The 15730-nt window shown below is 43.7% G+C and overlaps 1 protein-coding gene across 1 annotated transcript in view; it reads right to left on the bottom strand.

Moving 5' to 3' along the window:
• Positions 1-2786: 2786 nt before the first annotated feature.
• Positions 2787-15730, bottom strand: part of GPC4 (glypican 4) — a 67072-nt gene continuing 54128 nt past the window's right edge. Inside the window, exons 4-9 of the mRNA XM_086470060.1 lie at positions 13133-13298; positions 7259-7389; positions 6909-7055; positions 6375-6511; positions 3996-4171; positions 2787-2995 (exon numbers count right to left, since the gene is read on the bottom strand). Of these exons, the coding sequence (XP_086326186.1) occupies positions 2787-2995; positions 3996-4171; positions 6375-6511; positions 6909-7055; positions 7259-7389; positions 13133-13298 (966 nt within the window). The remainder of the gene's footprint in view (positions 2996-3995; positions 4172-6374; positions 6512-6908; positions 7056-7258; positions 7390-13132; positions 13299-15730) is intronic.

The raw sequence follows: 15730 nt of genomic DNA on the forward strand, positions 1-15730 counted from the left end.
TGTATGGGAATTTTTCTTTAAAACATGGTCGTAATGGCAATGGTTATGTGACAAACAAGAAATACCTGAAGGAAGGGAGCACATGCCTTCCTTGAAGTCAGCAGCATGCCTTGTCCCTGCCCGTATGGTTTAGTTTACAAGCTCATGTCAGAGAGCCGATTTCACACACAAACACAAAATAAAAGCAGGAACACCACTTTTGATCACCCTGCATTGATGTTTACTCTTGTTTCCTGTAGCCCCAGGTGACAAATCTGTCCTTTATATAGCAGAGGACGGTTGTGTTATTAACAAAGTCAACTGGACACACTTACAACTCACGGCAGGTCTTTGCATTGGTGGCTTGTACCAAACTAAGGAATAATAATAATTAGAAAGCAATTAGTCATAAAATGATAAATATAAATTCAGAAATGTTTCTTCTAAGCATAAATGCTCAAAAGCAGGAGAATTTACAAGCAACTTTCTTACATATGAACACTTACGCCAGGAAGGGAGATGTTGGAGAAGTCAGGCCCTCTGAACACAAGGGCTTTTGTTCTACCATTCTCTGAGCTCTGAAGAAGTTTAATTTTTTTTTTTTCTTCATTTAACTTTGCCGGCCTGCCAGCTGGGTATAAGCCAGAAGGGTTATCCAGTCAGACCTTACTGTGATATATTTACAATGGTAGAGCATCTAAGGTTTGTTTATTTCGGGATTAAAATTCAAATGGCTAGAACCATTTAAATAATTAAAGGGCAATCAGAAAATGCCATGAAACCAAACAAATCAGGAAGAGTCATGGAAACCATCAGCAATATTTAATTCAGAAATTCTCTTTGTTAGGGAACTTAGCTGAAAGAAAACAGCTGGATGTAGTTCAACCCTCTAAATTAAAAACAATCTAACAAGGTCTATAGGGATAACTCTTTCAGCTACATATTGGAGACCAGATTCACTTCTACCAAGTAAATGTAATAACACTCAAAGCTAGAAAGGAAATTCCTCAGAACTGAGGTAGTTTCTAAGTATCAGCACATTTTCCAATTCCTCACAAGGCAACTTAGTTATTTACAATCCATTTTTTCCCACACATAAATTTATAACTTTTTCAATTTTATGGTTCCATGATTTATTTTCTAAAGAAAAATAATCTAGCCAGAATATTCCTACCTCTACTAACATCATGTTTTAATAAATAACTGGCTACCTCTAGTAAAATTAAGCCTCCAGGATTGTTTATACCAGCCAAGAATACTCCATCTTTATAGCTTTGCAGAAATTTGGTGTGAAAATAAAGTTGAACATAACGCTGACCCTGAGCTAACAAGTAATTAATGCTTCGATATAAAAATAGAAAATTATCCTTACAACACAAGGGTGAAACAGAGCAAACCCTCTCTCTCTCTTTAGATTGCTCTCCTGGCTGGATCCCAGCATCCAGCCAGACCTAAAGGCTACCTAAAGCAGGAGGAGACATGCAGAATAATTTTGAGTCTTTCCAAAGACTTTGTTTTCCCTAAACTCTTTTAAAAATTATTTTACCTCTTCTTAAAAATATACATTTCTTTTATTAATGAGTTGCTGTTCACCACAACACTGTTCCAACTGCAAAAGCACAGGTAGAGAGAGGAGGGTGTCTTGGGTAGTGCTGAAAAGCTACAGTCACTGGGCACTGGCTCCCAGGAGACCAAATATACTGAAAAGGAGGTGTCTGCAGCCCTGCCAGCTCCTGTCTGCTCCTACTCCAATCTGCCTGCAATGGTGCCATGGGGCACTGCCCGCCTGCTCCTTCCCTTCTGCCACCCAGCAGAAAGGAAACAAAACTCTTGCAAAGCCAAACCCGACACCCCCCAACACCCCTTCCACAAAATATTCATTAAACCCAACAAAAATAATGAAGAAATTAATCCAGCATTCACCTAACAAATTTGCAGACAAGACACATGTTGGCATTCGGATCTGCAAGACGACAAGTTGCTTCCAACTGAACAAGTTTAATGCCTCATTCCCATGGGGGATGCACGTTGAGAACTGACCTACAGGAGTTACAGCTAATTGCAAGGATCCTGGGGAACAAACAACAACTCTCTTTAGCATCTGCAGAACTGGAATTCTCTGTAGTCTCTTCCAATTTAACCAAACCTCCTGTAAAGAAAGTACAACCTGCTGCTGGCATTAACACTGTATGCAAACAGGGCATTTGGCACACTGACCAGCTCTGCCTTCACCTTCTGTTTTACCGCATAATAAAGACAAATTACTTCCACTTCTTTCCAGATAAGGCAACTAACGTAATGCGGATAAATGGGAAGTTAATTACACGGAACTGCTTGTTGGGCAATTATTTTTTTCTCCGTAAGTTAACACGATAAATAAAGCCTGCTTCTGTACAGATATTTCTCATTTGAGAAACACATACTTGCTACAGGCCAAGAGAAGACCCTGTTGGTTTTTTTTTGTTTTCATAAGAAATATGGTAAAAGAAAAAAAAAAAAGAGAAAGTGATAAAGACACAAATGCAGAACTAACTACAGGCTTGTATATACATTTTTGTTATCCACCACTAACATGGACTCTTGGTGAACGAGACAGACTGGTAGCCCCCGTTCCTGTTATTCCCAGAATAGCAAGGGGAAAAAAAATAATCTGTATCTTAAAACCAATGGCAACATAGTAAAAACTGTACACTGTTGTCCATTAACTTAAAAAGCAAAGTCCCTAGATGGTATAAAAGTGAAAGCAGGTGCCTTCTAACTTTGATAATAAAAGTCTTTCCCCCCCCCCACCCCCCCACGCTGCACGATTATCTCCATTGTCTTTGCATGGCCAAGAACAAAATGCTAAGGAGCAAGGCTGCTTGTGATAAAACGCTCCTAGTAGCAGCGGAAGTGTTCACGTTCTTATCGCTCTTGTTGGAGTTCCCAGTGACTTCGGTGGCATTGAACTCGAACTCCGGGGAGCACTGCTGGAGCTCGCAGCCGCTGCCGCTCTCCTCACCGCTGCTCTCCTCACCTGTGGGAGACAAACACACGTGCTGTTCTCCTCTGCTGTCTGCAGCACGAGGCTTCACTTGCAGAATGCAGCTGGTGGAAAAAAAAGCAAGCGCGTGGATGTTTCGGCATTTATGACATGGAAGTGCAGGTCCTCCGGTTAATGAGACTTCTGCATGCCGTTCGTTACACCCATCCGTGGTGGTGGATGAAAAGCTGGACATTAGCCAGCGATGTGCACTCGCAGCCCAGAAAGCCAATTGCATCCTGGGCTGCATCAAGAGAAGCGTGGCCAGCAGGTCAAGAGAGGTGACTCTCCTCCTCTACTCTGCTCTGCTGACACCCCACCTGCAGTGCTGCGTCCAGCTCTGGGGCCCCCAGCGTAAGAAGGACATAGACCTGCTCAAGTGGATCCAGAGGAGGCCATGAAGATGATCATGGGGCTGGAGCACCTCCCCTGTGAGGAAAGGCTGAGAGAGTTGGAGTTGTTCAGCCTGGGGAAGAGAAGGCTCTGGGGAGACCTTATAGCGGCCTGCCAGTGCTTAGAGGGGGCTTATAAAAATGATCGGGACAGACTTTTTAGTAGGGCTTGTAGCAATAGGACAAAGGGGTAATGATTTTAAACTAAAAGATTCAGACTAGATATAAAGAAAAAAATTTTTTACAATGAGGGTGGTGAAACACTGGCACAGGCTGTCCAGGGAGGTGGCAGATGCCCCATCCCTGGAAACATTCAAGGTCAGGTTGGATGGGGCTCCAAGCGACCTGATGTAGTTGAAGATGTCCCTGCTCATTGCAGAGGGGTTGGATTAGCTGACCTTTAAAGGTTGCTTACAACCCAAACTGTTCTGTGATTCTATGGGAACAACCCTCCTCACACAGCCTGTCAGAGATGCCGGTTCCCATCCTCTTTACTAACATGCTTACCCACAGCTGAAGCTTAACCAGCAACCCCGTGTTAGCATGAAATCAAATTAAAAAGGGAAAAAGCAAAAGCAAAAGGCAAACAACAGCAAACATACTTATGTCAATGAAGTCGACATCGTTCCCACTGTACGCATTCTTCAGCTTGTTGGTCATCACGCGCAGAGCCATGATTTGCCGGCGAATCACCATGTCTGGCTTGGTAATATCAACTTCTACCTCTGGGTTATTCACTTGACTTGCTAGGCCGTTCCCAGTCACTGCAAAGTCGTACCTGAAAAGAAACCATTCCTGCTGGTACCGGAGCTGCAGCTTATTGGGGTTCTGCACCAAAGGGCGGCAGCATGGGAACCCAGCAATGCCACCCCCATTTCCAGCCTGGGTGATATTCTGAGCCAAACGTGATCTTCCCACGTGCTAACCCTCACAGAGCCCTTCTCAGGCTTTTTATCTCATCCCCCCTCCCTGCAACCTGAGCAGCATGTGGAATTAAACACTGTTTTCATATACCCTGTGCCACAAAGGCAGGGGAAAGCCAATTTTCTCCCCAACTTGAAAAGACAAGGAAGATTTGGGGTGTATAATAATAATGGCTTACAACAGCATAAATCAGCTTGCTGCAGGCAACAGAGCAAAACAAGCTGCTGTGATGCCCTGATGCCCAGTTAGATGACGCTTTCGTGAAAACAAACTGTGGGGCCATAGTTATCCCACAGAAACCTATAGTAACTGTTGGAGGCAAGAGTATCATTCTGGCTTTGCATAATGCACCTTAACCATCAAGCTGGGGTATTAAACACGTACTTCTCACCACACAGACATAGGATACAATTTCCCTAATAACCCCAGCAGGAGAAACATCTGTGATGTTGATGATCAGATAACGTAACCCCACACATCGAGGCAAAGAACAGCCAAGCTGCTCAGCCTGAGGAGGTGTGCGTGCTCAGGTCTGAACCCACGTACAGCCTCTTGGTTGAAATGAGAGATTGAGCAACAAAATCCGACAGACTACATCTCCTGAAACAGGTATTTGGAGTATCATATAGAGCAGGGATAGGACACTTTTTTTCCCTCCTCCAATTAATTACCTGACTTGCAAGAAAAATCACTGTTTAACAGAAGAAAACATTACTTTTCTTAGTTATGATGCCAACATCAATACCACAAGAGAGAGAAAATCCTTTAACACAATCTACTGATCCTGGAGACCAGGCAGTGAGATGTAAGCATACATCTGAAGGGCATGCTCAAACCCTGTCCTGTATATGGGCAGGTTGATTATCACTATTATTGTTGGGTTTGTTATTATTTCTGATCAATACTACATTTCAAAGAAGTCAGAGCGAGACCAAAGTGTGGAAGACTACTAAACTTTTAGCTTATTGGAGCCACAGAGAAAACACTAACAGGAAACCAAAATGTCTTGCACAACCCACACAGGATGTCCAGCCTCCCCTCTGTCTCCTTGCCCAGTGCTGCCGAGTCTCCACCTCCCCTCCTCACTGGTGCCAACACTGGGGAAATCTGTTGTGAAAAGCCCTGTACAAGCTTCTGATAAACAAGACCTCAGGAGGGCAGAGCCATTTCTTGTCATGAAGACCCAAACCATTGCCCATACCAAGCGAGGCAGAGTTTCAAGTACACACAAGCCAGTGCAAAATTTACGCAGCATGGCTCAGTCCTGTGCCCCAAAAATAGCAAGGGCAAAAACTGCTATTACTTAGAAAAACTGCTGGAAAACCCTGGGCAAATATATATTTTTTTAATGGAACGTCTTGGATTTTGCTTATTTCCTCAGTAAGGAAACAGAAAAAAAGAAACTTCTACTTCCAAAATAAAAGTTAAACAGTTACATAAACCATATGACAGAAAGCCTCTGGCTTATTCATGTGTTGGTAATTTCTTCCTTACAGGAAAAAAAAGAGATAAAAATAGTTTTGTAACTATTTTTCCATAAGAATTGTGCATGAAAACCACTGGTCCCCTCGTGCCATGGATCTCAGCAGTGGACAAGAGGATTGTTCACCAGCTTCCATCTCCCCTGCCCTTGCCTAACAAGGAACCCTGCAGTAGCTGCTGGTAGAAACACCAACTGGGGGCTCTGGGCCAACAGCACTGTTAGACAACACAAGCATCCTTGCTCTGTGGCTGTGACATAGGATTTGGTACAAATCACCTCCCCAAACCCACAAACAATCAGTAGGAGTCCAAGGAAAGATGTCGTATCTGGGTATCTAGACTCAGTTCCCCCGCTTAAAACAAACCACCTCATAGGGCTCAGAAAATCCTTCAGCTTTGCATTCAATCTCTCCCATCTACAAAAAAAAAAAAAAAAAAGTGTAGCAGCAGCAGCCTGTCTTGGGGAAGCTGATGTCGCTCCTGTAGGAGGAGAGGGCTCCGGCAAGGGGCCGGCACACTGGGAAAGGCTGGGGCGACAGCGAGAGAGTTAACCAGGAGCAGCAGCATCGCCAAACCTGCTCTTGGCGCTCCCGTTCCAGCACTCATTCTCATTGACAGTGCCTACAGACATCTTTTCATCATTGCAAATGTTGCCAGGGAGAGATGACCAAAATTTTTTGGCTTGCTTCAGCTTCTCTTTCACATCAGTAACCTATTAAATAAAAGAAAAAAAAGAAACACAGGACATAATCCAGAATACCAAATGCTCGTTAAAAGTGAAGCCGGAAAGGTATTTTTTATCACAACAGATGTGTACAGGCCAGATCTTCAGGCTGCATGTTTTGATGGTTGATTTACTTCTTTAATACAAAATTAAACATCACTCCTCAAACACTTATTACTCACAAGCCAAGCCTTTAAAACAGGCACTTTTCTGACATAGAAGTGCTGAGGTAATTCATGTCTAGAGCCATGGGCAGATTACATCCCTCAGAGTTTAAGACACCCAAGGAATATTAAGAAACCCTATAAATTACAAATGGAAAACTATATGCTGCAGTACATGGATGCGAAGCACCTGCACAGCACCAGCAGGACCAGGCACTCACCAGCCGGTCCAAACTCGTGCCGGCAGCTGTAGTCGGCCGCTCCTCTGGGTTGTAGGGTCTGAAACGAGCGCTGAAACCACTTTCAGAAACAGAGCGAGCTGTCCGGCCCTGGGCAAGCGTTTTTGGCTGGCCACACCCCTGGAAAACCTACACAAGAGAAGGAAAGGGTTTTATGAAACAGAAGGTCACAAGAGCCTCCCTTCTCCAGGCTCCAACCCAGGCCCTGCCCAAAATAATACATCACCTTTATGTATACTTGAAAGGGCATTAAAGAAAAACCATACTGACAAGAACAGGGAAATAAAACACATTGGATAACTAAAGCCCAAATGTCCTCTTGGCCCATTTACCTTCTGAGACACCTGCATGCTATTCTCCTGCATGTTCATGATTGCATCTGAAATTTTCACATCAATGGGGTCCATGACTGACTCGATGTTGAAGGGACCTTCCAGCCTCTCTGCTACCAGCAGCATTGAATCTAACACAAAGAGAGAAACAAAGGCTTTTAATGGAGGAGCTTCAAGAAAAACAGATAACAAGGATAACAGATTGAACACACAGACATTAACCACCGCAACGTTGCTTCGGACCAGCACACATCCCCATGAAACATTTTGCTCCGTTCCCAGAGCCTACAACTTCATTAGGCACTTACAGTCTGCCAGCACCAAGCCACGGGCTCATATACATCAAAAGCCACATTAAACGAGGGAGAACCTTTGCAGCCTGCCAACAGGCAGCCTGTAACTGCGTCCTCCCATTAGAAGAAGCATTACTAACACCCTCCTCTCCATGCTCATTTGTTAAAGGTTGCCTTGTGTCATTTGTTTTTCAAGACTGCTTTCAAGGCCACCAGCTTCCTCATGCAGGTCCTGAACACAAGACAGTAACGCGAAAGGGCCCAAGACGATCATCGCTATCACCTCTCTCACAGAAAGCTACAGGCTTTGCCGTGCCTGGGGAAGCCAAGGGATTGCACCTTCTGGCATTACATGGACAATTTACACAAGGGAGACAGCACGAGACCAGGGTAAACACTGCACACTAATGATGTATTTGGCACATCTCCAGGCAAAGGGAGATGCAAAAGTCCCTCAGCCAACACTGGATCACTCCTCCTGTGCCAACATGCTCATCCTCATCAAATACACCATTAAACACAGCAGCTACTGAACATCCACCGCTTCCTCTGGGAAATTATTATTGGCATTAAGGCTTTCACTCTGCATTGCATTCCAGCCTCTCTCTGGCTCTCCCTTAGAAGGTGCCTCCAGGTACACACCTGGTGCTAAGCACTTGTCTCTTCTCGCCCATTGCAACCTTTATTTAACATTAGTTTTCACTGCGGTCCCTCAAGCGCCCTGTTGGCTGGTCTACCCTCCTGCATCACTTCATGATGCTCTGCCACAAACCCATCATTTTTGAGTTGCATTCAATTCTTCAATTTTTCCTAGCCTACGTGGGAGGCCAGGGCACAACGGCCCCTCCAGACCTGAGGAAACTCTCTTCAAGGAAGGGAACAGGTGTATCCATTAAGGAGAAATGGGTGTTTCACAGTCAGTCTATTAATTTCTCTTGAAAAGTGAAAGTTCATCCTCCTCCTAAGCACAGAAGGTACTTTCAATAAGCAGAAAACTTCTATGGGCTCCAGCTACCTGTTAAAGCCCTATAAAGATATTCCACATACTGAACAATTTAGTAATAGCTCTACCTTAGTACTCAAGTCATGTTAAACTACACTAAAAAAACCACAAACTAATGACAAATACACAATCAAGCTATCTGTATTTAAATTAATAATTATTATTATTAATAACAAATCCAACCTCAAAACCCCCACATGAACTACAGATGCCTTTCTCACCTGTAAATCCAGTTTTAAAGACAAATCAGTATTCTAAAGATTTGCTGGGTGTTACTTAAAGGCTTAACAGTAAACCAACCCATTCTAAAAACCACGTCAGCCAGCACTCCTGCAGCTCCGCCAAGGTGCTGGTGTTTAGGGAGTGAACCCTGGGAGGAGCTGGAGCCCCCAGGAAAGCCCCTTGCCCCAAAGGCACACAGCACCAGCGTCAATGACGGAGCTGTTGCAGGGCATGGCTGGAATTTAGCCATCAGGGACTACAAACAGGTCTGAGCTAAATGCATTTCTTCAAAAAAGAAAAAAAAAAAAGGTAATAACAAATGAAACAAAGAGTCTTAGACTGTATTGTGGTGGGTTCCAATAAAGTGATGCTTCAAATCTCTGAGTAATGACTGCTAGCATGAATATACCATTGTGCCAGAGGGGAGAAAAATGCTTTTGATGTGCTACCAAATGGAGACTTTTGTAAACAAGTGGAGCACAACTTAAATGTGTTCATCATTGTCAAAGCTTTTGGGGTTTTTCACGCACATAAAGAACGTCCCGGCACAGTTTGCAGGAAGCTACTCATTTCAAATAAAAATACTATTAATAGACAGATAATAAAACACATAAAATGCATAGTTTAAAAAAAAAAAAAAAAAAAGAGGGAGAAAAATCATTCCATTTTGTAACTACTTAATTCTCCGAGTGGCCAGGAAAGGATGCAGATCAATAAAGTGTTTGTGAAAGACTGAAAGGAAACATAAACCCCAATTCTTCTGGGTGTTTGGCGTCTTTGTAAACTTTGAGCTGGGCAGGCCATCCACAAGACCATGGGAATGTAGAGCGAATTGGGTCCTTTGTTAGCAGGGATGCCATGGCGTTACATGTATCACAGCCCAGGAATGCAGCCTCTGCTTTGACTGCAGATAGAGAAAATGCATTCGGCCTCCAGCAGAGCTGCCAAAGCTGGCGAGAAAAGATAAGGAAAGTAATAATTGCCCTTGAAGAATATATTCAACTGGAGCTCTTCTGGAGTTGGGATTGATAGTGGCAAGGAGTGCTAAATGAAATAAACTTTCATTAAAAACAGTGGTTAAAAAAGGGAGGTGGGGTGGGGGGCTCCACCTCATCCACAGTTTTGATTTTGGGGGCATTCTGCAAACTTTTACCTCCCACCAGGAGCTGGCTGGTGTCCCCACCAGCAGTCCTGACGAGCAGTGATTCCCTCTGGCAGCCCATTTCACATTAATAAGGCTGGCTGGGGTTCAAGCACTGCATATTGAGAGAGGAGGCATGCTGCACTAACAGCAGAAATGAATCTTTGGTGCAACTCATCTCCCCGAAAGACTTTCCATTATTGGGAGAAGGGAGTTGATTATAAATATCAATTCTTTTGTGCCAGCTCTGGTGCAAAATAATTGATATTTATAAGCCGCAGTGAGGTGGCTCAGATCTGCTTCACAAAAAAAAGTCTGGCACAGTGAAAAACGTACCCTAGCCATTTATAATAAACACACAGCGTGACAAAGACTGTCTCTCCTCCCTGTGATGGGGAAATAGAAGTGGATTTGCAGGGGGGGCGGACGACAACCCAACCCACACCATATAGCACCATCCCCTAAAGACCCTTTTCCTCCTGCATACATTTGTCCTTGCTACTGGCATTGAGACAATCCTTGGCGACAAAGCACCTCGCTCTCATGAAGGAAAGCAATTCTTTCACATTGTGCCACCAATAATCAGAAACCCACATCTTCAGCCTCACTGTCTGACTTGAAGAACAAAAGGCAGTTTTCAGTCTTAACCCCAAGATCTGATTTAAAAGGGGAAGGAAGGAGGGGGAAGACCTTGACCATTCATTAACAACAATCTTTTTTTTTATTTTCTGAAGGGGAAACAAATTCTTTGCACACAAAATAGTACTCCAGATATGTATATGTAGCCTGAATTTGACATCTTTGAGCAGAGTAAACCTTTGTGGGGAAAAAAAAAAAATAAATAAAAAAATCATGAAAAGGCACTGGAGATAAACACTGTTCATTCAGGAAAGCTCCAACCCCCCCAACAGCTTGTTTGAAACATAGTATACCCCTGCCTAATTGCTGTACAATTGTGTCAGAAATACAGGGCAAAATGATTTAAAATAGTTAAACAGTAGAAAAGATCACAATTAAGTTACTATTTCATATGCTGCCACTTTAAATGGCACTTTGCAGAAGTAAGGAAGTATAAGGTCTTCTTGTCTCAAAAACCCCAGAAACTTAATATCCCAGTTTGGAAAGGCTTTACATAAGTGACTTACACGTAGACCCACTAACACATGCACATGTATATTTTATACAGACCCAAATTCATCTATACTTGCAGCATTTGTTGCAAATTCTCCCATTTAACTATCTTCAAATTACTTCGCTAGGTTCAAAATCTGGTTTTGATATGTAATAAATCATTGCCGTGATGCAAAAACATGCGATGTAAAATAGCACCAAGACCATGCAGGTCGGATGGGTTGGTTGTTTTGGGCGGGGGTGGTTTGGGGGTGGTGGTGGCTAATTTATTTATTTATTTACAGATTTATAGATTTAAACACACAGAGAGAGAATATTTGTGATATATACCCTGCCCCAAACACCAGACCTATTTAATTTAATTTGTCTCAAACGGCAAATTGACATAGAAACCAAAATCTGGAACATAACCAGCACCTGTTCAGCTATTAAACTGTCTAAAGAAAGCACAGCTTAAGTTTTCCAGTCTTCATACTCCAATGCAAGAATTAACCCAGAGTGCAAGAACCAAGCAAATACCGCCAATAGTGTAACAAAGCTTAATACCACACTTAAGTAATGAGTGGACAAGAAGTCCCTTGGGGAGGAAGCACTACAAGAAGAAAGCTTTGCTGCCAACCTGGAATCACATTTATTTATTTTGTCTTGTTTAATAATCTTAATTATCGTATGCAGTCCCTGATCAGTCTTGTGTGACAGGGCTCGTTGGCTTCCCCTGAGGTTCGTTTTTTAGCCACATACCACCTACAGCAATTAGCTGCTTGTGCTTTTGTCTGTTTTCTGGCATTATGCCCTTCCCTTTCATGGGATTCCTCTTTTCTACTTGGACTAGATGTTTGCAAGTCTCCTGGCTTTGAGCTATTTCAGCAACAATTGTAGCTGAAATACTTAATATTCTCATGAGAAAGACGGCTGGGAGGAATGGAGGGGGGCTGTCAGCCTCCCAGAGAATGACTTGGAAACCCAATTTAGTGTCACGTTTAAGTCCATATATGGAATACAGAGGCAAAAAAACGCCTTCTGAAAATAATACTCTGCACATATCCAGTTAGCATGGGCAGCGAAGTGAAAAGCCAGTGCACAAAACATGGGAAAACTAGTTCTAAGATTTAAATCTAACCTGAAATGCTAATTATCAGCAATTTCCCTTTTTTTTATCTCACAACTTAATGAAAGGGAAATCTTTCCTTTGTAACAGTCTTTTTTTTTTTTCCATGAGCAGGATGGGAAGAGTACTGCAGCTTTGTCAGTGGCAGCAGATACTTTAGATATGCACTTCATCACGCATTAACTGGAGTGAAGCAACTGCTCCCAAAAGATGCTTTGTTCACAGATAAATCAAGCCTTATGGAAAAGGTGCACAAATAAAAACATTTAACATTATCTATTGCCTGTGCCCCCAAAACATGATGCATCGCTAATTCTGCTGAGCCTTCAACCAAAGTAGAATTTAACATTTCAGTCCAAATTTCATATATTGAATAATACTGTTTATAAGCACAGAAGAGAAACGACAAACAGGAGGAAGAGGATGGCAAAAGTACTCGCAGAACATCATGTAAGGCCTATCGACATTTCAAAATGATAGTGGCTGAGCGCCAAATGAGCTGTTTAAAACTAGATACAGACACATGTCCCATTAAATTTTTTAACATAAAATACAGGCCTATGGCTTTTTCCAAAGCTCACTGCAGCTTGCATGGAGACTCTCAGGCTGCTGAGCAAGAAAACTGGATTCAAGAAGGACAGCTGTATGGTGACAACAATATATAAGAAGTAGTACAGAAGAAACAGCTTGCACACATGCTTGGTCCAGCAAGAAGAGACACTCCAAGCCCACAAGCTCCATCCTCCTAAAGCTTGCTGCAACAGAGCTCACTGGCACAACAAGAGTCTCATTTATTTAGAAATAAAAATGAATGGCAAAAGGCGTGCCGTATACAGAGGTGTGGCAGGAAGAGAGGCCCATCACAGACAGCTAAAAAATCTGCTATAGCTCAGCACAGCCACTCACAAAACCCATTCAGGTGAGGGACACAGTATCAGTATATACCCACATGCAGTTTTAATCCATATTGCCTTACCCATAAAGATATTCCACTCGGTGTCCAAGTCCCCTTGGTTGGCTAAGCAGCCTCTCATGACGTTAAAGCAGTAGTTGTAACACGGCTTCACCGATACCAGACCTCGGCAGTACGGGCAGTACATCATTTTCAGCAGTGCTCGTGTACCCTGCGGCGTGGGGTTCACCTTCAACGGGGAAAAAGGGAAAAGGAGAAGTCAGCCAGCCCTTGGTCACTAAAGCAAAAACCCCCACACATTTACCCCAAGTGTGGGGGGCGGACAGAGCTGTGCAGAAGAGATGGAACGGAGTCAGCCACTGCAGTCAAGTCAGAGCCCCCGCTTATGTGTCCAGGGATCTGGAAGCAGATGAACGGGTTCGGCTCACCTCCTTGGGTGCACTGGCCACTCCAGGGTATATGGACGGTCCCCATCACTGCAACACATTATCCACACTGCAATACACCTTGTGTATTGTGGGACTCCTCCCTGGGCCACAAGGACAGACACCCCCAGGGGACAAGCAGTGTTCAAGCTCAGGGAAAGTGGTAAAAACCGAAGCCAAAAGGCGATGCAAGGCTGCACTATCCAAGCCCTGCTGCAAACACATGCTGAAGAAGACGACGCCACTATTTCTTGGGAAAAAGCTGCTGAGAAGGGATGCCTGCTGCTATCCCCACACCAAACCCACCAGGAGTGTGCCCTCCTCCTCCCTCGCGCTGTGGCTCAGCTATTCCTGGACAATCACCCAGCAGGGCTCTCCAGCAGAGAGACCGGCTCCTTTATCTTACATTCAACTCCAGCAACACAGCATTTACATGACAGATACCCGGGTTCATTTATACTCAGCACTCATCACGCTAAATAACACCATTCCCCACACCCGAAGGAGGTGGCAGCTACAGCTCCACAGCTGAGGACAAGCCAGGAGGACCCTCAAAGCCAATGTGCAACCACTGGGTGTGCAAGAGGAGCTATCTGCAGCAGACATGTCACCCCCTGAGCCCTCGACAGTGCTGTTTTCCAAAGTGACTCATGGTCATTCATGTTTGATTCACTCTCTGGCCCAGCTTCAAAATATTCATTGAAACCACTTCCCCCAGACAGTCTGAGGAGCTTTTGGTCCAGCATGACATACTAGTATTGACCACGTGGTGGGACCCATCTAAAGCACTGAACAGAGAAGCTCCCTCAAGAGCAAGTTTAAGTGTAATCAGCCACACATGAAAATGGAAAATTAAGATGCGAACAGAGATACACTGACAAAATAGAAGCAGTCTCTGGTGTTTTAAGCAATGCACTTGAGACTTCTTGTAAGACATTTATGGAGAGCGCTCTAAATAAGTTATGATCCAAGACCGTGCTGAAGGAGGAGATACAAACACAGCCCTGAGGAAGAGAGAAGTCATTTAATACAAATGGCTGAAGACGTGGATGGCCTCCACATCTCATCTGCTGGAGGTCTGGAAACCTATTTCATGGCAGAGAGGATGACAGGACTGAATGGAGATGAACATACACGAGGAAGACCTGCTACCACACATATGCTGAGGAGCTTACTTTTGCAAAGCCCGTCTCGGCATGAGGGGTATGGAGAAACCGAACACGATGTCCTGGCACAAAAACTAGTTGGCAGCACATGAAACAGAGGCAACAGATTTTAACCAAAAAAATCCAAAACCCAGAAAACAAAAAAACCCACTACATAATCAGGCTGCCTTTGCTAGTAACTTCAGTAGATTTTTAAACCCTCTTCTGTTATGAAGAGAGATGACAGATAAAAATGTTATGTTTTTGACAATTCCAGAAAGACTATGGTTTCTTTTCAGTAGGCAGGGAAACTGGTTAGAAAGAACAATTTTCTGCAGTCGATAGAGCTCACTGCTGGATTTTGGCTGGCCAGCAATATTCACTAAGACATCACTTTACCCTTCTTTTGTCATCTCTACCCTTCTTTTGTCCGTAAAGAGCCTGTTTGGCTGAGCAAAAGGAGACTCAATGTAGAAAGCTGTCTGCGGTGGCAGGGGGGAATCTGATTCAGACACTTCAAAGCATATATACATACATACATATATATATATATATATATATATATATATATATCTGTATTTGGAAGGCGGAGCAGAAGCAGGAGCCCCAACAGAAAGCTCCCTATTGGGGCAGCATGGCTTTAAAGCAGAGCTAGTTAAAACACTGGGAAGAGCTCATGAAATAGAAACTAGCCAAATCAGAAGATTTATAGTTGGAAAACTGAAAACAGACAAATGCAAAGGTATCATCTGCCATCCAGATGGTGCAGTCCTTGCATAACAAAAAAAAGTTGCAGAGGGGGAAGAGAGAACTAAATAACATCTCGTACCTAGAGACAGAGCTCTGAATGATACTCCAATTCAGTAGTTTAGTCGTTTCTCTGATAAAAATCCCTTCCTATGTCACTCAGTGGTAGGTACCAGGACCTCCACATCCAGTCCTGAGGCTTACAAGCAGATCCCAGACATCCTAGCACTGCTGGCCCTCAAAGAAGTGCTCTGCATCCTCCTCAGGAAGAAAACTAGGAAAATGTTGGTAGCACCAGACAGGTGCTGGAGCAGCTTGAAGCAGGACAAGGAGCAGCAGACCTC

The sequence above is a fragment of the Leptosomus discolor genome, chromosome 9 (genome assembly GCF_034619465.1).
Source record: "Leptosomus discolor isolate bLepDis1 chromosome 9, bLepDis1.hap2, whole genome shotgun sequence".
Classification (NCBI taxonomy): domain Eukaryota; kingdom Metazoa; phylum Chordata; class Aves; order Leptosomiformes; family Leptosomidae; genus Leptosomus; species Leptosomus discolor.